Genomic DNA, 24839 nt, shown 5'->3' with positions numbered 1-24839 from the left:
TCAGGACATGTCTGTCATCTTTGCTGGGTAAAAGAAGTGAGAGCTGAGGGTGTCCCTCCAACAGGAAACAGGAACTGAGTGGGCAGCTCAAGGGGGTGGAGCTGGCCTTTGAGACAGGAAAGGACAGAGTCTGTTTCTGGCTGGCTGAGAGCCCTCAAGTTTTTCAGAAAATGCTGGCACAGGTACAGAAGCCTCCAGTCACAAAAGGGTAGAAACAGACTACACAGCCTAGCATGTGTGGTTCAAATTAAAAAAGCAAAACAAACAGCAAAAAAGAATGGACAGGGAGAATGGGGTGGAGGGGACCCCGAGCCTGAGTGATGGAGGGTAGAGGGCAGAAGTTCCAGGATACAGAGGTAGAGATTTAGGAAACTCACAGGCCAGTGCCAGCGGTCCGAGCTCAGGTTAGAACTCTTGAAGGCCATAGAGGCAAGAACGTTTTTCTTCTCAGGACGGTAGTCAGATTCTGTATAGGGGCCAGGGAAGTGGAGCCAGAGGGGACACCAGGGTGGCCCTTATGTAGAGATTAGACCAGAAGTAGGTTCCAGGAAGGTATGAGGATCCCATTAGTCTTAGAAGGATTGCCAAGTTAATTCTTCCCTCAAGCTATTCATTTGAGCATCTTTGTTTAACGTTCAGATTTTTTTGGGCGGGGGGGATGGTTTGCTTTTAACCCTATCCTTTTCATTTGTAACCAGGCATTCTCTTGCACTTTTAAAAAAATATTCTCTTAACTTCTTAGCAAAATTAACTTTTTGAACATTCCAGCCAATTGTAAGTTTGTGAGGAGGAAAAGCAGGTGTTTCCAGGCTCTGGTTGTTAAAGAGAGACGAGCAGGATGCCTCTGTGGTTGCCATCCGGAGGGTGGCAGCAGTGAAAGAAGAGACAGAAACCAGAATGAACCAGGAGGCAGAGTGAGGCTGTCTGTGGGGGCTGTGTCCTGTGCCTCTGTCACTTGTTGGGCAAACTTTTATCAGGTGCCGGAGGGTCTAGATGACAGTATCTAACATGTGCTGAGTATTTACTATAGGTTGAACCACAGGAAATTGCCGATAATCGGTTATTTTAGATCCATCAGAATGGCAATTTCCTGTGATTCAGCCTAACACATGTGTTCTAAATGATTTGCACGTACTCATGGCATCTATTCCTCACACTCACCTATAAAGTGGAAACTGTCGTGTTATTATTCCCATTCCATTCGAGGAGTCTAAAGCTCAGTATGGTCGTGTAACTCTCAAAGTCACATAGCAAGTAGTGGAGTCAGCACTGAACTCAAATCCAGGCAGTTTGTCTTCCAGGCTTGCTTAACCCTATACTACTTTCCCTGCGTTGAGAACTGAACACTGACAAGCCCTGGAGAGAGTTCAGTTCTGCATCCTCAGTTGATGTTTCTCTAAAATGAGGCAGAATAGACCAGGTCTTGGCCAAGAAGGCACTGGGACTGTTGCCCTTCACTCTGTTCAAAGTCATAACGAACTTCACAAAGCTCACATATTCAATCAGTTCCTTTATTGGGTCGATCCTTATCTGCGATCAGGGATAGCTTTACATCATATTATTAGAAGAATTCTTGAAGCTGTATTGACATTTCAATCAGTTTTGAATAACTCCAAAGTGACTCATTCAAAGCCTTATTAGGCCATCCAAGAAGAGGATTCCAAGTTCTTCTAATCTCAGGTCTGGGTTCCTGAAACAGCCATCTAATTCTATCTGACCTCTCCACTTTGTCTATCTGATCATGTGTTATCCCGAAGGCTGGGTAATCTTCCCAGAACTCCGTTTGCATTACATCATTCTTGGAACTGAAAATAGCTCCCCACCGCCTGGATGGTCACACGCAAACTCTTGAATTTGGCATCTAAGGAACTCCATTACTTAGCCTGGTCCACCTTCAGTCTCATAGGTTCTTAACGGCTCTCCTCTTCAGTAAACCCATTCTCACTTAATGGACATTTCCACAGTCGATTCACTGTTTATGCCTGCCAGGCTTTGCTCATTGAGTTCCCCTCTCTTCACTGCTTTACCAGCCTCAGTGAAATTCTTTCTCACCATCCCAGCTCAAGCCTCACATCTTCCCAATGGCCCTTTCTAACTAAGCTTACCAATATTCAACTCTCAGCTCTTTGAATTCTGAGGGTGCAGCCTAGAATTCGTCTATCTATTGTCTTGTGACCAATATTTCAACTCTCTGAATAATATACAAAGAAACTCAGGGACAGAGATCATGTTGTCTACAGCATTCACTTCTTCAATATTTATCAAGCACCCACTCAGTGCCAAGCACTGTGGTATACAGAAGCAAAGAAGACATAGTCCCTAGGTTCAGAAGGTTGATGGGTCTGAAGAGAGATGTATCAAGCTGGGCAATGTGAAAACGCTGTTTTTATAGGTTAAAAGTAGTCAAATATTGGGAATTTAACACGGCTCATTCTAAATATAATTATAAAATAATGTAGTAAGGTCATGGGTGGAGATACAAGCAGAGCATTTAGTGGGTAGAGAGGAAGGTCACCAGCTTATCCTGTCAGGGTAGGGCCTGAGACTTATGGAAGGCAGTTGTACCTGTGCTGAGTCAGAATGATCTGGAGTCATGCAACAAAGGAAGGATGTTCTAAATAGAGACAATATGAAAAAAGGCAAGGAGATAAGAAAGAACAGGCAGACAGTAGATGTTATGGGCTGAATTACATCTCTCCAAAATTTTTATGTTGAAGCCCTAACCCTCAGTACCTCAGGATGTGACTGCATTTGGAGATAAGGCCTTTAAGAAGGAGTTAAGCTAAAATGAAGCCATTAGGTTGGACCTTTATCCAATCTGGTTGGTGTCTTTATAAGGAGAGATTAGGACATACAAAGAGACGCGGGAGTGCAGACACACAGAGAAAAGACCAAGTGAGGACCCAAAGAGAAGGCAGCCATCTGCAAGCCAAGGAGAAACACCTCAGAAGATACCTTGATCTTGGACCTCTAGCCTCTATAACTGGAAGAAAATTAATTTCTGCTGTTTAAGCCACGTACCAGTCTGTAGAATTTTGTTATGGCAGCCCTGGCAAACTAATACAGTAGGGTTCTATGAACTATTTGTGGTGGCTAGAGAGTGAAGCAAAGAATGGTAAGAGAAGAGACCAGAAGAATGGGAGTGATGGTGTGCCGGGCTTCGCCTGCTGTGGAAGTTTTTCCTGGAGACAAGGGGAAACTTTTGAAGAGTTTTAAGCAAGGAGGTGGTGGAATCATAATGGGTTTTAAGTAGGGCTCCTCAGTGGCAGTGAGGAAGATGGATTTGATGGGGTTAGACTACAGGTAGAAAAAACAAGTCACAGGATATTAGATTGGTGCCAGCAAGCCATTAAGCTCTAAACAGAGAGAGACAGTGGTATTAGGGGTGGAGAAGCGTCGAATTGAGAAAGACTTATGAGGTAAGTTCATAGTGAAGGCTTAAACCCTCCCAGGGAGAGGGAGGAATTGGACAAGTTTCCCAGGTTTCTACCTTGGATGAGTGTGTGAACTTGTGCTACCAGGGATGAGTTCAGTGCTATTGGAGGTGAGCAGATGGGAGTGGGAGAGGGGATTACCACTGTGAGATGTAGGGCAACCAGGAAGAGATGATGTCAAATGGAAAAAGTTTCCCTAGACTTGTGACCCCAGTTCACGTCCAAAGTCATGAGAGCTTCATCCTCCCTTGGTGTACAGCTCCTCCTTCCCTTCTCCCTCGTGGGCAGAGGGTTCCAAAACTCACTTATATATGTAGCTCTATGATCTGCATCAAGGCACATTCATTTCTAGTTCTGTTTCTGGAACCAGAAAATTGTCTTTAGCTGTACTGAGACCGACAAGTTGGCACTCAGGCATCTGAGAGGTCAGGGTAGATGTGCACGCTGATGTGCTTACAGAATCAAAGGGAGAATAGGCTGGTGGCCTCCGCCTTCCCTGTGGGACAGGAGGCAAGAGAAGGAAGAGAGCGTGGGGAAGGTCTGGAATAAATACCGTAGGCAAGGAGAAGGGAGCTGCCCAAGGAGGAGTGAAGGGATTTATTTATGCCTGCAGGGCCAGTGGAGACTGAAGAAGAATTCTGGGGAGTGTTCAGGCCCAGCAGTGAAGCTCTGGGCTGGAGCTTTTCCATGAGGCAGGCTTGTGCGGCTGAGAATGGACACGTTCCCACATGTGGGTGGGAAAGATTGCTATGTTCTTCAAGGACTAGAAATAAAAATTTTGAAAAAAAACTTTAAAGGTGAAAACTTCATGAATACTAGAGAAGGTTTACACGTAGGCTTTTAATGGAAAAAAGTCTCACTGGTTAAATGGAATACACAGTGCTTAGGCATCGTGCAAACTCACAGAACCTGTGGCATGCACATTTCATTTTGGCTGTAGATAGAGTTACATACTTGGGGGGGGGGTTCCCTATTATTATTATGGAATGTCTTTGGAACCAGGGGGCTGAGGGATTCATGAGGAAGATGGGAAAAGAGACTGCATTTCTCTAGAATTGTATCAACTGTGGAGGCAGCAGCTAGAAAGAGCCACGTCAGACTCCGGGCTTGTCAGCGCCTACTCAACGTGATATATTTTAACGTTTTTCTCAGCACGAGCTTGACTTTAACAATGAATCCAGAAAAAGGGGGAAGTGATAATAAATCACAAACTATAAAAACCAACAGAGATTTCTTCTGACCCCGCCACCGTAGCTCTTCCATCCCGCCGGCCTGTCATGATACACTAACTGAAAACACTTAGAGGGAAGATGCTGACGCAGCTATACCCTAGAGACCAAAGGCACGGGAGCCTTTCAGAAGCCCCCGGCATCTTCCTTGTCAAGAGTCATGGCTGCTGCACTGGACAAGAGTGGGGGGATTGGGGGAACGAATAGGGGAGAGCGAAGTGGTGGCAGCCAGGCGGGGCAGAGTAGAAGAGCAGTCACATCAGGCTTTGAATGGCAAACGGTTCTGCCCAGGCCTGGCGGAGGGAGAGGTGAGGGAAAGTCTGGAGAGAGCCACTGGGGTCTCATCTACGGGAAAGGCATTTTAATAATTAACAAATGGGAAAAGGCATGGAGCCAGTAATGTGACCCTAGCATTTTGAAACTATGCCTCGGGAGCCTGCAGCCACATTACAGGCTCCCCAGCCAGGGAAGGCTGAGAAACCTCGGAAAACACAAGGAACTGTTTTAACCAAATGAAACTTACAAGCAGGTCAATTTAAGACACATTTGATGAGAGCCATGATTCAACACTGCATATATGGGAGGCACAAATGGAAAACAGTGCTTATAAATTACTGAAATTAGCAAGTCAGAGACAAACATCATTTTAATTTTTCTCTTCTCACTTTATCAATACCCCTCCAATAGCTATCATCAACACAATATTGAGTTTTCCTGTTTCCCTATATTGACTGAAATAATCAGACACACACTGTCATGTGTAAAAAGACAAAGATACTTTGCCCAAGGATACTTTTTTCAACCCGACCTTCATGTCCTTCCACAGTTCAAGATACCTGGAGTATTTTTTTTTTAATGCAACTAAATGCTATATCAAGTTCTTTGGAGGCAGGGAGGTGGTGTAAGGAAAAGAGGATTGTTTCCATCCCCACTCTGCTCTTTATTGGCTGTATCATGTTGGACACCTTAACTGGTCTTTCGAAGCCATGAGTCACCTAAGTGAAGATGTTAAACAGCCAGCAGGAGAGGTGGGGAAGGACCAGTAGTGAGGTAGAAGGAAATCAAGGAGAGTGTGACACAGAAGCCAAGGGAAGAAAGTGTGTTTAGAAAGAGGGAGTGGTCAACCATGTTGCAAGTTGCTGCAAAGGTGGGTAGGAGAAGTTTCCATTGCCTCTGGCAACGTGAAACCAAGACTTCTAAATTGTTCTTGGTCCATCATTTGAAGACCATGGGGTATCTTAAAAGCAAGAAAGAAAAAAGATAGCATCTTTGACTACTGTATTGTTTTAAGAGACTTCTTTCCCAAGGTCTTATTTGTGTACTAAAACAAAAATCCGAGAACAAATTTTTACAACTCTGGTTCTTCCTTTCACTGTCAGCCATTTCTAGGTTCTCTGAGCCCATTTAAGGGAGAATTCTAAGGGATGGGAATAAACTAAACCTAGACTATATAATTTGGGGCAGGTTCAGAAACATTTCCTCTTCATTGTAAGTGCATCTGATAACAATATTTTCCATACTGATGGGCAACAAATCTTTCAGATGCACTCATTTCATGGTTAGCCTAAATTTAGGCAAACACAATTTCTGAATACTAAGAAAAAGAAAAACAAATGCCATAATAAGCCTTTTAGCACAAGGTTCTAAAAATAGCGTATTCCTTCTCCCGGCTCCACACACAAAGGAAAAGCTCTTGGACATCAGAAGCTCCATGAACCCCAGAGACAAGGCTCTCCACTCATGTGCACTGACTTCCCAGGGTCCATCTGACTGCTTATAAGTTGGGAACACGTTTCACCAACTGCTGTTAATTATAGTGTCCTTACCCGAACCGACGGTCTATGGTCATACAGAACTGGGGGCATCAAAGGGACTTAGAGACTTGGAGAGTGGGGAAACTGAGTCTTGAGAGCTGGCAGGATTGGCCCAGTTATACAGCTCACACATAAGCTTGTTCCTGCATCAGCCACCTTAAAACAAACCTCCCTGATCCTCATTTCCCTCCCCTCCCGGCACAACATCTCTCACAAGGTCCACACTCAATGTCTCTGCTTCCAGACCTCCCATTCACCCCTCTACCCACTTCAGTCGGGCTCCCTTCTCCACAGCTCATGAATTAATGCCTGCATGTCAAGGTCACCAACACCTTTCATGCAGTCCACCCGAAGGTCACTTCTCTCCCCCCCTTTTACACACCCTTCAGCAGCAGCCGGCATTTCCTTTCCTGACTCCCATGACTCCCGGCATCGGGGTTTTCTCCGCACTGATTTCCCCAGCTCCTCCACGGGCCCCTCATCTTCCTCTCAACCTCTTCTCTCACTTTCCTCTCTAGCTGGTCATTTCAACGTGCTCAGAATTTTAAGTCTCCATAGGCTGAACGTTCCAGTCTCTCCAATGAGCTCCTAACTTGTAAACCTCACTGAGTTTTCAATATTGAATATCTATTTGGCATGTCAAACTTGACACATGCAAAACTGAAATCTTTATTCTTCCCTCCAAAGCCTGCCCCTCCCAAAGTCTTTACCGTCTCCCCAAATGGCATCACCACCTGTCTACTCAGCTGCTCTGGTCAAAAGCCTCGAAGTCATTCTGGACACTTGCAATTTCCTTTTCTCCACATTCAACAGACCAAAGATCTGCCAACACATGTCTTAAATAGGTCTGCTTCTTGTGTCCGCCCTGCCACAACCAGGACCTCGAACGTGGACTACTACAACCTTCTAACCCTTCCCCTGGCTTTCTGTCTGCTGCCTGCAAGCACAAGACAGATAAGGATCCTTCCGTGCTGAAGGCCCTGGGGCAGCTTCCATTGTGCTCAGGGTAAGGCTGGATGATCCGAGCTCCTGCCCGCCACTCCCCGCCCTTCTAACCACACTGCCTTCCTTTCTGCCCCTCGAGCACCAGCATGGCAAGCCCTTTCCCGCCTCAGGCCTTGATGCTCTTCAGAGAGGCATTCCCCAGCCTCTTTACTGTAAATCTCGGCGTTCCCTTCACAGAACTTCTCACCACCTGTAACTAGCTGTGCCTACAAGAGAGTCCCTGCTACGTGAAAGTTCCATGAGAGCAGGGATCCTGTCCACGTTGGCGGTGGGTGTAGCCATCCCACTGGCTGAGTGAACGGATGCTTGCACAGTGGCGCTGGGTGGGGAAGACAGGACTCCCGGCTCCGGCTTTCCTAAACAATGGATGAGTCAGCAGACGCCAGCGGTTAGCGTGCGAGAGAGGACTTCTCCGTGGGAAGAGCGGCCACACCCTGTGCTGCCGTGCCGCACAAAGGACTGGCGAGCCTTGCTGGGGTCAGGCTGGGCTCGGCATTCCCCTCAGACTTTGGCCTCAGTGGGCAGTCCTGCAGAGAGGGGTGTTTATTTAAAAACAAACAACAACAGGACGGGTCCAGGCAGGCTTCTACCCAGGCGGTAGACTGGCCTTCAGAGCTGCCATCTAAAATGAAGGGTGATTCCCGGATGGCTGCCTTCCCACCTGTCTGATGGCAGATTCCAAAGGCTTGGCTCCAGTCAAGAGGGGACAGGATGAAAGCATCTGTTGCCATAGCAATCACAGTGCTCCTGGGGCCGCGGCTCAAGCTTTCAGATCAACAACTATTTACAGAAGTGGAGAAAAAACAAGCAAACAGAGAGGGACAAAAAAAAATGGGAAAATGGCAAGAAGTAATCCTACCGGTGCTGCAAGAAACGCTCTGAAAATACAACACAGGAGCTGAGAGTACAATCCTCCCACCAGCACAGGAGTGGCCTCCTGCCGGGACACATCCGGAACAAAAGGCCCCATTGACACAAACATCTGTTACTACTAAACACTTAGGAATCAATATTTTCTTAAAGGTTTTTTTTTTCCTTTTGGCTTTAAAGAGTTACTGTCTGCCAGGCTACCAGACCCTAACCTTCTCCAAGTCCACAGCCACCACATAAAGTAACTATTAGAACTTCAAATGAAGAATTTGGTCCCGGAAATGGCCTTGTGCTAGTTTTTTCCTGAACAGAGACACCAGGAAAATGTCAGAAGGCAAATCCAAACCCACACCCTGAAAGACTTAAAACATAACAATCACATCCCTGGGAAGATGAGTAATCTAGCCCAATTTAATTTAAAAAGGAAACACAGCAGATTTAAGAGATGGCCTGGACGTGCCTTGCAGGAAAGGAGGAGCGTGATGGGGAGGACCGGAAGGTAACGGGATCACGTAGTGCTTTACCTCAACACCTGCATATCCTCCGGGGAGTTCCGCACCTCGTCCTGAAGGCGACGCCAGCGCAGGCAAGCCCTCAGCTCCCGCTGCTCCTGGGCCTCGTGGGGGGCCAGCTGCTTGGAGCACAGACACACAAACACAAATGCTCAGGACACAGTCACTGTCGTCTTCCCGCGGAGTCGGAGCCACCACTGGAGCAGCTGGCTTTGTTTCAGGGGGGATGGCACAGACAGTCCCCGCCGCACCTTGCGCTCCATCAGAAAGGGCCTCTTAGGTCCTCAAACAAAGAACCAGCCCTCACTCCTGCGCTGCCTGTTTGGGAGGTGCCTCCTTGGCCCCGGAACCTCCCCCTGCCCCCTCACCTCCACCCCTGGCCTGGAAAGAGCAGACCTCCCTAGGGAGCCATTTCCACTCTGATCCCATCCAGCCTTTTCCTGCTTTGTCTTCTTGCACAGGGTGGGAAAGGTCCCCTCCATTTACCTCCTACTTTTTCCAGCCCTCAGTTTTGTTAAGGGCTGTTTACAGTGCAGCCAGCTAATGCAACCCAGATGATTCTGTTTGCATATAACCAGAAAGAGTGCACTGCCTGGACTCACTCTTGGGGAGGGGAAGGCCATCACACCCTGCCCTACTGGTCAGAATTGGCTCCTGTCACTCGATGTGCTCACAAGGCCCCATGGCTGTAACCCCACAAGGGAGGGCAGCAGAGCATCCACTGTGGAGGGAACTGTCAGTGTCTACAGGAATTTCTGGGAATTAAAGGTCCCTAATAGTTCCCTCAACAGATATTTACTGATTCTCTGCTAGGCCCTGAGGACATAATGGACACAGCTCTGAATGTGAGGAGTCCAGGGAGACAGATAAGCACAGTAACCATCAGAATTCAGTGATGGCAGGGGTTAAGGAAGAACCCAGATGCCACCTGGCCAACCAGGGTGGTCAGAAGGCTTTCCTGAAGAGGTGTTCCCCAGGGAAAGCAGGAGCCAGCCAGGGAAGGAGGAATTTCAGGAAGATGGAAAGCATGTACAAAGCTCGTGGGGCCTGGCAGGAGTGTGAAATGTTTTAAAAATGGTGAGGGTTAGGGTCAGGCAGGGAGCAGGATGCCAGCCAGGGAGGGACAGAGGTGCCAAGTAGCTGGCAGAGGCCAGGTGATCAAGACACTGTGTGTGTCCTGTTGTCGTGGACTGAGTTGTGTTGTCCCCTTCCCCAACAAAAATCATGTGCTGAAGCCCTAATCACAGCTGTGACTGTATTTGGAGATAGGGCCTTTAAGGAGGTAATTAAGGTTAAATGAGTTCAAAAGGATGGGGCCCTAATCTAATAGGGTTGGTGTCTTTATAGTAAGAGGAAGAGACACTAAAACTCTCTCTCCATGTGTGCACTGAGGAAAGGCCATGTGAGGACACAGTGAGAAGATGGCCCTTCCCAAGCCAGGGAAGAGAGGCCTCACCAGAAACCAAGCCTGTCAGCACCTTGGTCTTGGATTTCCAACCTCCCAAACTGCGAGAAAAACAAGTGTCTGTTGTTTAAGTCTCCTGGTCTGTGGTACTTTGTTATGGCAGACCAAGCTGACTATGACAGCTGTGAAGGAGTTTAGACTTTCTCCAAGTTGATGACAAGTTATACGATTCAACTTGCCACTAACTCAATTCACCTCTCCCTACAGAAAGCCACTCTGAGAGGAATGTGGGTTTCTATCTCCTAGTTCAAAGATTTCTCACTCCCCTTTGCTGTACTTGCTAATGCTCGGTGCTGCACAATGCAGTCTCCTGGGCAGCAAAGCAACACGGCACCCTCACGCCCTGTTCAGTGATGAAATGACCTGCTGACTGGGAGTCCCGTGAGGTGGCCCACCCTTTCCTGCCCCAAGGAGCACTCCTCTCCTGCTTGGGAGGCTTGCTGTGAACACTTGTCAGGGACCATCAGCAGCTCAGTCTAACTCAACCTTCAAGGAAGGGGCCAGAGCAATGGATGTACTCTGGAAATGTTTCCAAACTTTGTGCTGGTTCTAGAATGGCCACTTCACTTCAGGGGTGTCCATGTTTTCACATATTGAAGACTTACTGCGTGTACCTTAAAGGATGATGAGGTGGATTGCCCCCTACTCCAGGTTAAGGGAAAAGGAGGGGTAGAGAAACTTCAACTCCTACTTTCCCTTTGAGACCCACAAGAAGTCACCTCCTCCAAGAAGGCTTTTTGGATTTTCTCATACCCAGCCTCTTCCACCTGTGAACTCCCACAATATTTGGTGTTTACCTCGCTTTTGTAACTTATTTTCTTCTTCCTTCTACTGTGTGCTTTCCTTATCTTCAAAATTAGACTCTGACCTCTTTCAGAGCAGCGTTGTAGTCTTATCCTTTTATCCCTACAGATCTAGCACAGAATGGACACATGGAAGTTGTGCAGTTGTGAGATGCAGCCAGGCCAGCATCGTGCCTTTTTTGGTAGAGACAGATGTAAGGTAGGGCAGCTGGAGGGAGGACACAAGCAAAGAGATTCCAGGAGGTACAGGCAAGGGGAAGGATAAAGGGGGAGCGTTCTTTGGGGATTCAGGAGATAAAGGACAGAGAGATGATCATCAGATGCCTGACATACACTCAGGATTATGAAGAATAGCATAAATCTGATTGTCTCAGGATGGAAGTACCTCAGGGAAGTGATGGTGAAAGAGGCACATTTACACTAAACCTATTTAATCCTGGCTGAATGCCTACTATGTGCAACGTGGTGGCAAAATCAAAGAGGAAGAGAACAAGAAAGGAGAACTGGTATTTCTTGGACACCCTCCACGTGTCAGGCACTGTGTTAAGCTCATTCACACACTATCCCTTTCACTCTGCAAGGTTAAGCATTCCTATACCCATTTTATAAATGAGGAAACTGAGGCTCAGGGAGGCTACATAACCTACTGTAAACAGCAAAGCTGGGATTCCAAGTCCGGTCCGACTCCAAACCCAGCCCCTTTGCTCGAGAACCTTCCAGGTGGCCTCTCTCCACAGGATTCTGTGTGGAGGGGGACACAACTATGCACACTGCTAGCTCTACAGCCAAGGTGTGAAAGGGGGAGGCTGAGTAAGACACAGTGCCACTTTGAAAGGGGTCACAGTCTAGTCGTGACGATAGAAAGAAGAAGAAAAAAGTGAGAAAAAACAGGTGGAAATCCGAAGTTTCTACAAGAGTATTATTGAACTGTGAGTGAGATGAACAGTCTGGGCTATCAAGGGAAGGTGACCTTGAGCTGCTAGTGAAAGATAAATAGGATTTCAACAGGCAGCAGGAACTTGGACAAAATCATGCAGATATGCACAAACTTGGGAATTTCAGAAAAAGTCAAGTAGTCCAGTGTGTAGAGACGGTAGGGAACAGAAGTAGCCAAATATTAGAAGTTAGAAAAGAAGCAGGAAGCCGGTTAGCTGCCATATCTTCCTTCTTGCCGGTGGCTAATTCTTTAAAGTTGAGGTTGTAAAAAACAAAAGCCCACAGATCCATAGAACAGACTGGTGGTTGCCAGAGACAGGGGTCAGAAAGTGGGAGAAGTGGGTGAAGGGGTCAAAACGTACAATCTTCCAGATTTAAAATAAACAAGTCTTGGGGATGTAATATACAGAAAGGTGACTATAGTTAATAACACAGTATTGCATTTTTGGAAGTGTTGAGAGTAGATCTTAAAGTTTTCATCACAAGAAAAAAAATTGTAACTATGTAAGGTGACTAATGTTAACTAGACTTGTTATAATTTCACAATGTATACAAACATAGAATTATTATGTTGTACACCCAAAACTAGTGTAAGGTTATAGGTCAATTTTACCTAAATTTAAAAATTTTTTTAAATAAAAATAAAGTTAAAAAGAAAAAGTTGAGGTTGCAAACTGGGAGTGTGTTGACTAGGTCTGGCCTCGGTGTATGTTTGGTTTGCATAGTTTTTAAATGAGTAAATTTCACATAAAAATCCAGAGTCATAATTTCCTTTAAAAAACTAGAAGTCCAGGTTGTATTGAGCCCTCCTTTCAGCATGACAGCAATCGGTTAGAGCTGAGGAGAAGCTTCCGGTTTGCCACAGTCCTTACTATTCCCGAATCTATAACACCAACTGCTTCATTCTTTATTACTTGCCAGCAGACATCTGAGATCATGACTCTTGATTTAAAATTTCATCTCATTATTTAATAAAACAAAACACACCACAACCATCCCACAAAGGAGTGCTTGAGTATGCACAGTACCACCTTTTCTTCAAGTCTTTGCTCAGATGTCCCCTCATCAGAGAGCTTCTCTGACAAGCACCTTCTAAAACAGCACTAAACCCACCTCTCTCTATCCGGCTTCATTTTCTTGACAGTACTCATCACTACATGTTAAAGATGTAGTCGTGTGTCTGTTCTCTCTCTCATCGCTAGACCATGAACGCCGTGAGGAGCAGGGACTCTCCTCCCATTTACAAAGCAAATAGAACAAGTGCCTAAGTGCATAATGAGCACTCAATACCTATCTGTTGAATAGGAAGACTCTGAGTTGAACTTGACTCTGGGTAGTGAAATGCTTAGTGCACTTGAAACCTACCTGCTGCGCCTTGGCCCAGAATACATCTTCCAAGTGAGTGGCGAACCCTTCACTGAGCCACTCTTCCGTCCAGTCACGGGCCCCGATAGCCAGGCCAAACCAGGCGTGAGCAATTTCATGGCAGAGACGGGTCCCACAGAACTGGCTCATTCCAGTCAAGGTGCTCTGAGAGAGGAAGACGAGGTGTGGGCTGTGGATCATGGGGGAGAAAACACACACAGTCTTATCAGGGCCTGTCCTCACAGCCGCCCCCAGGGCTGGCTTTCTCAGCCCTGCCAGCCTGTTATTATCGTGTGCATGCTAGATCACGACCAATGGGCTCGCAGCTTAGGTGCTTTTAGAAATAAATAAAGTGTCAGTTTAAGTTCCTGGCAGAGGTTCAGGTTGCCTTTTCTGCCAAGCAGTCGTCTCCGTCATCAAGCAGCTATTACCTGTAATAAGCAACCTGCACCGAGGTTTCACACTGAAGAAATTACAAGGCGATGGAAGCACTTACCCTGAAATCTGGACTGTAAAAGAAGAGCAGGTGTGAGAATGTGAAGCCCATGCCTTCGAGACAGTGATCAAAGAAGAGCCTTCAGCCAAACAATCCGAGCAGCTTACAAACAAAGTGAGAAGTCATGCAGAAGGACGGGGAAAGCCGAGAAGAATGGAACCAAACATTTCCTAGTTCAGACTGAGGGTGGTTACAGAGGCAGCAAACTCCTAGGTGCCATGGGTGGGTGAGGTTTCTAGAGACTCTGATAAAGGCTGAGTCTCTGTGAGGCCGAGGTTTTCAAAGGTATCTTCTATCTATAGATGCTTATACGTTCCCATGACATAAAACTAAGCAGAGAGAGAAAGAAGGGAATTAACTCACTCAGGTGTGCAAATGGTTCCAGGGCTGGCACCAGCCTGGGAGATTTATCTAATCTCATTTCCCACACCTTCTTTTAAAACCCCAAATACCATGATTAGAATTGCATTGATGGAATGGGAAGAAGGGAGGCTGAAGAGAGAAGAGGCAAAGGAAATACCTCCTGTGCTTCCACCTTCGGTATTTCTCATTTATACAGGACTCGTTTACCGTCTTATGAATGAAGAATTTGCTCTTTAAAAAAAAGCACTCTCGGGCTTCCCTGGTGGCGCAGTGGTTGAGAGTCCGCCTGCCGATGCGGGGGGCCCGGGTTCGTGCCCCGGTCTGGGAAGATCTCACATGCCGCGGAGCGGCTGGGCCCGTGAGCCATGGCCGCTGGGGCTGTGCGTCCGGAGCCTGTGCTCCGCAACGGGAGAGGCCACAACAGTGAGAGGCCCGCGTACCGGGAAAAAAAAAAAAAAAAAAAAGCACTCTCCTCCATCGATTGAACAAAAGCAGTCGTGAAACCTTCCAAATTAAGAAGCTGTACACACTGGTTCGTTCCTTTAAAAGCCATGCATTTGCCATCGTGTGGGCTCTGCGCAAGCCAGGATGGCTTGCGGTTTTGTCCTCTGCCCCCACGGCGGCCAGTAGAGAAAACCCCACCTGTACTTGCCTTGCACAGCATCGCCCGTTCAGCTCAGAGAGCTCAACTGAAAGCGCGGGAGTCATGTGTGCCAAAATAGACAGCTTTCATGTGAAATAATAACAAGGCAGGCGCGCAAATGAGAAGGTGTCAGCCAGGATCCCGGCAGAGTCCACCAGAAACGCCAGGAATTAAAAGTGTAGTTGGGGCATTTAGGATACAAAGGTGCGATGCAGGATGCAAACAACAGAAGTTCAGAGCACTAACTCAGGAAAAAAAAAAAAAAGGAAGGAAGGAAGGCAGACAGGAAGGAAAGGGAAAAGGGTGAGAGGGAGGGAAAGAGGGAGGGAGGAAACAGAGGCCCAGGAGCTAAACTTCCTCTTCTTGAGAAAGTGGCCCCACGGAGAAGACAAACTGCAAAACCTGGCATTTTCAAGTAAATAACCCTTTGCTCTGGCATGTGCAGCACTGCAAAGAAAAGCCACAGAAATGTACCAAGTAAATAACATTCCAGACATACTGCTGGCAGCACTTCACCCTTTTGGCTAAAGCAAAACAGAAGCAACTCCGGGCTTTGTAAACAGGCTCACAGACAGCCTGCTCTGGAAAGGTCTTCTGGCCAGAGACCCAGACGGTGCACACGCAGTTACAGAGACGGTACAGCTGAGCAGACCCCGCAGCCCAGGAAGTGTACACACGCTGATGACCGTGACATGGCAGCGAGACTGTTCACGAAGAAAAAGGCCGCCCTGTCCACGGCGACCTGCTCGCTGCTTTGTCCCAGCGTGGAAGCCGAGCCAGGCTCTTTTATGCAAATATCAAAGTCCGCAAGGGCCTGAAGGAAGGCACAAAACCAGCTGTGTGTGGGGGGGGATGGCATTTCATTTTCCTGTCCTGTAGTTTTTCCCCTTCAACAGTCTTTGTTGTCTCCACCAGACCTCCTTCCCCACCTGTCAGTACTCTGGAGATACCACTCTGGCCTTGGCTGGGCTCAGGACAGACCCTGGCATTGCTGGAATGGTGCCTGAATTCCCACTTCCCATCCTCAATACTTTCTTCCTAGCCAGGGAGAAATGTATTTCCTCCTGTCTTCTGAGAAAGACCAAAGCTTAAACTTCCTCCTAGGTCGGAGGATGTGCGTTTCACTTGATATAAATGACCCTGTTATCAGGGGAAAACATGACCTTCTCCCTGAAAAGCAATTTTCCAGTTGAGAACCAGACCCCAAATCCTCCTGCAGCGGAGTTTGTCGTCTAAGGTTGGGTTTTACCTGTGGGTCATAGCTTCTATGAGCGAAATAGGTTCTTTCTTAAACTGAATTAAAAACACAGAGTAAGGTTTTGAGAAACTCTCTCAAGGGTTGTTAACAAAATTCTGGCATAAAAGGACCCATAGAATTTTTTTTTTCTAGGAGAATTTCTTCCTCTCCTTTTGAACCTAAGTGTCAAGATTTTTCATGTTAAGTAGAATTTTTAAACTGCTTTTTCCAACAATGAATGAAGAAAGGTATAATGCTCTTAAACTCACTTCAAGGAATAATATTAAATATTTCTCTACCAGCAGATAATCTCCTTCATGCCCACCTTCAAAACAAAATGAATGTTTAGAATTTTCTACTCCTACCTTACACTTGATTTATAAGTTTTACCCCTGGGTTCCTCACACTTTCTGAGTTCTCAGAATCTTATTCATGGTCCTAATCAGGCAGCGGGACACCAGCCTTCATTCTGACAGGCCCTATTTGAAAACAGGTTTTCTTTTTTCTTTTCCCTTTTTCCCCTGAAAGGGCCTGTGTCAACTGCCTCTACAAATGCCCAATTGTTGATTCATCATCGTTACAGAGGACGGAAGATAATCACTTCAATGACATCTTCATCCTAAAGAAGGTTTTTGGTTTGGGTTTTGATTTTTTTTTTTTTTAAAATCACAGAGTTGATCATTTTTCCCAAATAAGAGATGGGTGGGAAAGTAATATTTTCAACTCTCAAAAAGTACAAGCCCTCTTGTTTTGTATTCTCCATCATAAATTCTCTTTCACTGCCAGTGATCTAGGAGGCCAGCAGGGCAGAGCAGGGGGGTGGGCAGAGCGACAGCAGGACACGTGTTCTCCTTCTTTCCCAGGAGACCACCAGCAGCGGGGCTGCCTCCCGACAAAGGCCACGTGGTACTGTCTGTCTGCCGCCTTGCCCCTCAAGATTAAAAATATCATTTCTGGTCTGAAAACAGTTTCTCAAGATTGTTCCTAAAAGCTACCTCCCCAACCAGATTAGAAGGCTGTGTCAGTTCATTTAAAACATGCTTCTAGCAGAGGAGGAAGGAGTGCCTTCATTACACGGGAGCTGCTCCAATCCTTCGGGAGGAATTCAATTTGGAGCGGAAATGGGGAATTTCATCAGATCTTAAGCAGGGGCTGGAGTGTGATTTATTTCTCCTTTGTCCAGGGAGACGTGACCAGCGTGGCCCACCTTGCTGCTCAGGGAGAGGTACAGCACTGGGGGCTCCAGCCCTGCAGGCTGCAGGGGGACCAGGAGGACAGGAAATTGCTTTTGGTTAAGGACAAGAAGAGCTCCAGGCCACCCCTCCATTACACTGGAGTAGATCCCAACTCCCCTCAGGGGGAGCAGATTCACTTTTTGTACAGATTCTTGGAGGTTTGTCCAGGAAACAGACACATATTCTTCAAGTTTGAACTTCTTATGGGTTCAAAGTTTTTCACAGTCTCAACATGTGGAGCCCAATAGCCCATTAGAGAGAGGAAAGAAGAACAAAGAAAGAGGGGAACTCAGGCTCCTGTACTTTCAGACTTAAACTGGAGAGTTCTAAGGGCCTCATAATCATGTGAAAGCAACTTTTACTTGCATGACTTAATTACTTGCCAATTTAATTTGGATGACTGAAAGGCAGACTCATAGTACTCTGGGGCAATCTGAAAGGGAGGACGAATCGTAGTTAGCTGTCCCTTAGACTCAGGACGTGCTTTCCCTTCCTCAGTAAGGTGTGATGTGATTTGTGCCAGTGCCTCACTCGGTGCCTTTACAAACCAAACGCTCGGCTCCGGCCCCTTCACCCGTGCAATGAAATCCCTTAGCCCCGCTCCCCGATGCTGTCTAAGGTAGGGGACGTGTCTGTTGTCCCAAAGGCAAAGGGATGGCCCAGATGACCTGGAGGGCCTCTGCTCCCCTCTGGCTCTGAGACTGCTCAGCGGAGACTAGTAACCTTCCCTTTGCTCCATCAGGCATCCCGCGCTGTGGCCACATGTTGTAGTCTTAAACTGGTGCCTTAGGAGATATGGGGATATGGGCCTTTCGGTAGCCTGAGGGGGAAATCAGATCTAAAAACTGGAAGAAAACTTACTACAGCGGATCAACACAAGGATCTAGGTTTGAGAGAAAAAGCTAATGTTAGTTAGTGTATGTTTTCCTTTAAAAATTCTAAATAGCGGGACTTCCCTGGCGATCCAGTGGTTAGGACTCCGCGCTTCCAACTGCAGGGGGCCCAGGTCGGATCCCTGGTCAGGGAACTAAGATCCTGCAGACCATGCAGCGCGGCCAAAAAATAAAAAATAAAAATTCTAAATAGCAAAGAGGCAGTAAAACATCTACTCACTTATCTGAATGAATTTTGGCTAAAACTGCCAACATGACTATAGCAGAGAGTGACTGAGGGGAAGCCCCAGGGCCAGAGACTTCTACCAGAAACATATACGCCTTTGAAAGACTCAAATGCTTGAGTATCTGCTGTGTGCTAGGCACTATATGTTACATACATCATCTCAGGAGATAGATTTCATTATCAGCCCCATTTTACAGATGATGAAAGTGAAGCACAGAGAGGTAAAAGGCCTAGCTCAAGGTCACACAGCTGGTAAGTAATGGAGCTGGTATTTCCATTCACGCAATCTTGACCCTGAAGTCCTACTCTGACCCACTCTGCCCAGGGTCGCTGGGTTTAGACCTGTGGCTTCAGCGCTCCCATTCCTCCGTGCCAGCTCAAGCCAGTGGTACAATGTTCACTGTTCTCCCTTGTGTTCCATCTTCAGAGTCCACCCAAGGGGAGCGACCAGCCACACCCCAGGACCCAGCTAGAACTGACCGGAGGTTATCAGACCTTGTGATCAGCAAAGCTTTGGCCTCTTTCTGGTGAGATGGAAGGTAGGGAAGGAAGGGAGAGGGGAAAAGAGAGGGAGCATCACTACTCCTCTGGTGAAGCCCCCCCAAGAGCCTAAATTCCTGAATGCAACACCATTCTTCCTAACCCTGTCCTATGCCAGGTCCCTTGTGGGCCACTGCACGGGGATGCTTAGACAAGCAGGTGCAAGGGTGCAAGGGTCAGTCCCTAGGGTACGATTTCAGGAGCCCAGGAAGGACAACATGCCAGACTGCCTACTGCCTCTCCCCAGCCTCTACCTCCCACCCCCTTTTGTTAAAGCCTGACTTTTCTTTTTCCTGAAGAGACATTATTTTTTATAGCAGTTTTGGGTTCACAGCAAAACTGAGCAGAAAGTACAGAGACTTGCCATATGCCCTGCCGCCACACACACAGCCTCCTCCTCTATCAACCTCCCCCGTCAGAGTGGTGCATTTGTTATTGCAGATGACAAATCTGCACTGATGTATCATTACCCAGGGTCCGTAGCTTACATTAGGGCTCACTCTTGGTGTGGTACAGTCTGTGGATTTGGACAAACGTATAATGACATGTATCCACCAGTAGAGTATCATACAGAGTAGTTTCACTGCCCTAAAAATCCTCTGATTTTTTTTTTTTTTTTAAGAAGAGATGGTTCAAAGTGATCACAAACTCAAAGGACTACAGGAGCCAAGAAGATAACAAAATGAGGGAGGTGGATAACTCAGTGGAGAGAGTAGAAAAAAGATGAGAAAGTAGACAAAGAGGTGGGGGGAGTAGACAGGAGATGGGAAAGTAGATGATGAGATGAAGGAAGTAGATAAGATGGGGGAAGCTGGTAACAAAAGTTGGGAAGTAGATAACAATAGAGGGAAGTGGGTAAGGAGATGGGGAAATAGGTAACGAGAGGTGGGGAAACAGATAAAATGAGGAAAGCACGTAACAAAAGGTAGGAAGTAGATGACAAGATGGAAGTAGAGAACAAGATGAGGGAAGTAGATAACGAGATCAGGGGAGTGATAACAATATAAGGAAATAGGTAACTACGGGAGGAAAGCAGGAAACAATAGGGGGAAGTAGATAACACATTTAAAAAACGTTTTGCCAAAGCAAACCAACCTATGGACAGGAGCTACAAGTTTATCATCTCAGGTTTGAAGCAGTTATCTTAGGAGGAGAAGCGCACGGCCTCATGGCACGTTGTGGTGTAACATCTGGATCCCACCAGGTTCCGCATGGCTGCTCACAGAAAAGAGGGAAAGGCCCCAAAGCTGAGCACGGATGACAGCTGGGAGGAGAGAGGGGGCTCCTCCTGAGGTATAAGGAGGGGGAAAGTGGTGCCGCTGGGGACACCGAAATATTTTTGCCAGCTTCATAATTTTGTTTAGTGCCGGCCTTGGCCTACTGCTAAGAGTAAAAATTAATAGCATGGCCATGACAAAACATGGAGACCACCTCTGACTCTAGACAACAGAGACCGCCTTTGGTGGACTGCTCAGCTAGCGATCAGCAGAGCCATAAGCAGAGCGGACACTTCACTTCTGTGTGCAGGCATCGTCCCTAGAGCGGGATTTCTAGATCTCAGTCCTGCGTGCTAAGTGAAGGCAGCCCCGGCAGTCGATGATTAGTAGTTGGCTACACCTAACTCAGGCTACCCTGCCTGAGGAAGGTGGCAGGGTTGGCATCTCACGGTTATGCTCACCTAAAAAGCTAAAGGAAGTTTCAAGTGGATGTCTCAGGTTTTAAAGCTAAAGGTTCAGAGACAAAAACCAGTATTTGACTGAATTTTCCAACTCTAGATTCGGACTCCTTTCTTTCGGAATCTTAAGGTACATGTTCAACCTAAGGAGTCTCTGGATGCTCCCGGGGAGAAGAAAGAATTAACTTTTTTTTTTTAAGTTACTGAACACTCTGGTGTTTGGGATACCAGGGGCACACCCATACCCAACTATATAAACAATATTTATTGGAGCTGAAGAGGTCTTCTGAATCATCTCTAAACGAGTTATGCACTGAGAGCTGTGCATTTTCTGCAGGATCTGGAGAACTCTTCTGGTAAGTAATTACCAGTTAAAACGTGTTGGCAGCCTCCACTGGAGCACATGGATGACAAAATGTGATTCTCTCTGCTCCCTCACCCCCGCCCCCCCTCCTGGCCTCCCCAAGCAGGGTGATGATGTTTGTTCCCATAAAGAGAGCTAATAAAATTAGCCTCTACCATGATACAGGGAAAATCTTTATTTAATAAAATAATGCATTTTGCTTCATTCCCAGAACAGCAATAATATGGCGCAACTGAGAACCATAATAGCTCATCCAGTTGGTTTTCGCTGTGTGTACAAGTCTGTCATTTGTGGCCATGTGGAAGCTTGGAAAGCTGCTTCATGAAGGGAGACGTTTGGGCAGCTTGCACCACCCGCAGTAAGAGCAGTGCGGTTATGGGTTTCCTTTGAAATACAGTGCAAGCACTCTCTGGGTCCACAAATCAAGTCTAAAGAAAGAAATGGTGGGGAATTCCCAAAGAGTACTCAGAACTTTAATTGGTGAGGGGGCCATCCGTTGCTTCCACAACCGAGAGCAAGCACCCGTGGCCCAGTCAGGCAATCTGGGCGTCTGAAAACTCGAGATGTAGTCAGAAATGTGTTTAAGTGTTGTGCTGGGGGCTGGTGGAGGCACACATGAAGCACAAAGGCTGGTCGTTACAGCCACAGGCCTGGATACCGCACGGCACTGCAGGCTGAGAGGACGAGCCCTGAAAGCAGATGCTGGTGTGGAAGGACACACGAGTTTCCTCTGCCAGACAGCCACACTGTCAACTAGCTTTCAAAGCAGGAGGTTACTTTGGGTAGGAACGAGCACCAGAGCTACCTTAGGGCTTAGGGTGTCAGAATCAGCTCTATCACGAAATCAAAGTTGGATCTAGGATAAGAGAATTGAAGGAAGCTGAGTTCAAGTATTCCCTGACAGTTGCAATGATGGTGGTGGAGAAAAAGAAAAGGAAAAATAAAGCACTGATGACAGTAAACTCTTAGACGTCGCTTACCCTCTCTCAGGCACAGTTCTAAGGACTTTACGTTCACTAACTCATTCAGTTCTAACAATAACGCTGTGAGGGAGATATTATTATCCCCGTTTTACACACAAGTAAACTAAGCCGCAGAGAAGTTATACTGCTTGTCCAAGATCCCGCAGTTGGTATGTGCCAAAGCTGATTCACATACAGGCAGCCTGGCTCGCATACATGTTTCGCTTGATCCACATCAGCGTGTTTCAGAATCACCTAAAGGTAGGTTGTTAGACAAATACTAGACACTCAGTTAAATCTGAATTTCATAGAAATAACTAAAAGTTTTTAGTGTGTGTCCCATGCAATATCGCTAAACCTGGCAACCCACCTGGAGGGCTTGTTAAAATAAATCATGGGGCCCACACCTCCCAAGAGTCTGATTCATAGGTCTGGGTGGAGCCTGAGATCTGCATTTTCTAAGTTTCCAGGTGATGCTGGTGTTACTGATCCAGGAACCTCACCCTGAGAGCCGCTGATCTACACTTTGACAGACGCGTTTTTAACTTAAAGAAAAAGAAATCCATTGCCAAAATTTATAAATAGGAAGATTTCACCCAGAAATCCAGATTTTCTAATTTTATTTAAAATTTGAAAGATACGACTACACTAGGTTCACATTCCTATGTAGTAACTGCAGCTGAACAGCAGCTGACCCTTTCAGAGGGGGCTTGGGCTCCCCAGCTCCCCCTCACTCCCCCCTATCTCCCCACCACTGGCTAACTCCATTTGTCATTTTTAATCATATGTGATTATATGTGCTTCCCTCCACCCCTTTCCTATAGCAGGATCAAGAGAAAAGTGAAATATTTCTTCTATCTACATCTCCATCAAAAGTAGGCAGAGAAGACCAAGTATTTCTTAAAGGATGCTCTGCCCATGCACTCATTTATATTTGCTGCCTGACTCCTTACAGGCATGTGGATTTAACCTCTTGTTTAGTTTTTCTTTCGAAAAATTCTACTATAAAACTTGTTCATGGGGCTTCCCTGGTGGCGCAGTGGTTGAGAGTCCGCCTGCCGATGCAGGGGACACGGCTTCGTGCCCCGGTCTGGGAAGATCCCACATGCCGTGGAGCAGCTGGGCCCGTGAGCCATGGCCGCTGAGCCTGCGCGTCCGGAGCCTGTGCTCCGCAACGGGAGAGGCCACAACAGTGAGAGGCCCGCGTACCGCAAAAAAAAAAAAAAGGCAAAAAAACTTGTTCATGGCTATAAAATAGTTTAGCAACTCTTGCTTCATGGAGAGAGCAAAGATACAAACTTTAGCCTAGTTCAAGTCAGTCACTACCAATTCCATATCACTAAGGGTGGAATTTATTGGATTTTTTGTATTTTTAAAATCCAAACACAGTTTCAATTATTACTAGCCACTGATGGCTTATAATGAAGGCAGAGCTTGTTAGCTAAGCAGACAACTGGTATGTTTGTTTAAAGTGTAAATAAAGGGAAATTCATGAGTTGAATGAATTCATCGATTGTTCTCCCTGGGCTGTAAAGGAGTATTCAGCTGCCATAATATATATCACCACCTTTTTGCTCGAGTTGTCTTTAGCTGGCCAGAGATCTTTCTTAGAGGTTGCTTACAAAGTCAATGTCTCTCTGAGTTTTTGAAAGTACTCGTCCACACCAGTAAGTGCTATTAAGGATAAGGGATCACCTGGCTCCTGGGGGTTCATAAATAACTGAGCTTTTAAGAACAATAGCCAGATTTCCGAATCTCAGTCTGTGACTCCACAAATAGACCAAAGCAGCACACTTGTGGAGATAAAGGGACAATACGCCTCATATTTTCCAGGGTGGTCCTAGAAAGTATGGGACAGATGGTCATTCTCAGAGGTCCTGAACTTAACAGCATTTCTCTTTAAAAGGTAATAAACCTCACCAGAAACAAAAATAAACAAATAAAAGGTTTTGCTCTCCAAAGTCTCCTAGCTCTAACTAACCTTTTCATTTAAAACTACGAGCACTGCACTTCTTCTCTCCAAATGCAATGCATCAGGTTTACTGGATATCTATAGTTAAATGCCATTCTCCTGGGATGGCTCCCCTGGAGGTGCTCACCATGGTGATAGTGTGTGTGTGTGTGTGTGTGTGTGTGTGTGTGTGTGTGTGTGTGTGTGTGTGTGTGTGTGTGTGTGTGTGTGTGTGTGTCTGGTGGGGGGATCAGAGGAATTTCTCTCCTTCTAAATAATTCTTGGTGCCCATGTCCCTATTTCTGGGTAGTTGCCTTATTTATAGTGAGCTGAAAGGCACCTCATTCCATTCGGAATGTATTCGGCTTCGAGTAACAGAAAAGACAACTAGCGTTGGCACGCACACGGCAAGGTTTTTTCCTTTCCTGTAACAAGACCCCTGGAGGAGGGTAGCTGCTGGGGTTGGTTCAGTGACTCAGTGATGTGGTCAGAGCTCTAGGTCTTTCTAGCTTCCCACTCTGCCATCCTTACCATGTTCACTTTCATCCTCATGCTTGCCATCTCATGGTCACAAGTTGGCCACCACAGCTGCAGGCATCACTTTCATGTTCAACAGAGGGAAAAGGGGGGGGGCGGGGCTGCAGATGAGGGGAGCCGTGCCAGCAACATCTATCCCTTTCATCAGGAAAGCAAAACTTTTCCTAGAAAGCCCATATTATATTTCCACTCATTGGTAACCCAAGCTACAAGGCAGCGTGGGAAAGGGGATCTTTGGCTTTTTCTGATTCTATGGTAGAGGTAGACAGGAAGAAGGGAATTGC

General features: G+C 46.6%; 1 protein-coding gene across 9 annotated transcripts in view; it reads right to left on the bottom strand.

Moving 5' to 3' along the window:
- AOPEP (aminopeptidase O (putative)) overlaps positions 1-24839 on the bottom strand; it is a 361551-nt gene that overhangs the window by 139787 nt on the left and 196925 nt on the right. For 8 of the 9 annotated variants that reach the window (XR_010945107.1, XR_010945108.1, XM_067744804.1 and 5 more), the window contains 2 exons: positions 13434-13623; positions 8877-8983 (listed from right to left, as the gene is read on the bottom strand). Coding sequence is in view for 7 of the 9 variants with exons in the window: in XM_067744804.1 (XP_067600905.1) it covers positions 8877-8983; positions 13434-13623 (297 nt within the window). In the remaining 2 variants the exon portion in view is untranslated. Of the gene's footprint in view, positions 1-4243; positions 8010-8876; positions 8984-13433; positions 13624-24839 lie in introns of those variants that run through there. The other variant, XM_067744810.1, reaches the window with a different exon arrangement.

The sequence above is a fragment of the Pseudorca crassidens genome, chromosome 7 (assembly GCF_039906515.1).
Source record: "Pseudorca crassidens isolate mPseCra1 chromosome 7, mPseCra1.hap1, whole genome shotgun sequence".
In the NCBI taxonomy this organism is placed as follows: domain Eukaryota; kingdom Metazoa; phylum Chordata; class Mammalia; order Artiodactyla; family Delphinidae; genus Pseudorca; species Pseudorca crassidens.
This window is presented reverse-complemented; position numbering and strand designations above follow the sequence as displayed.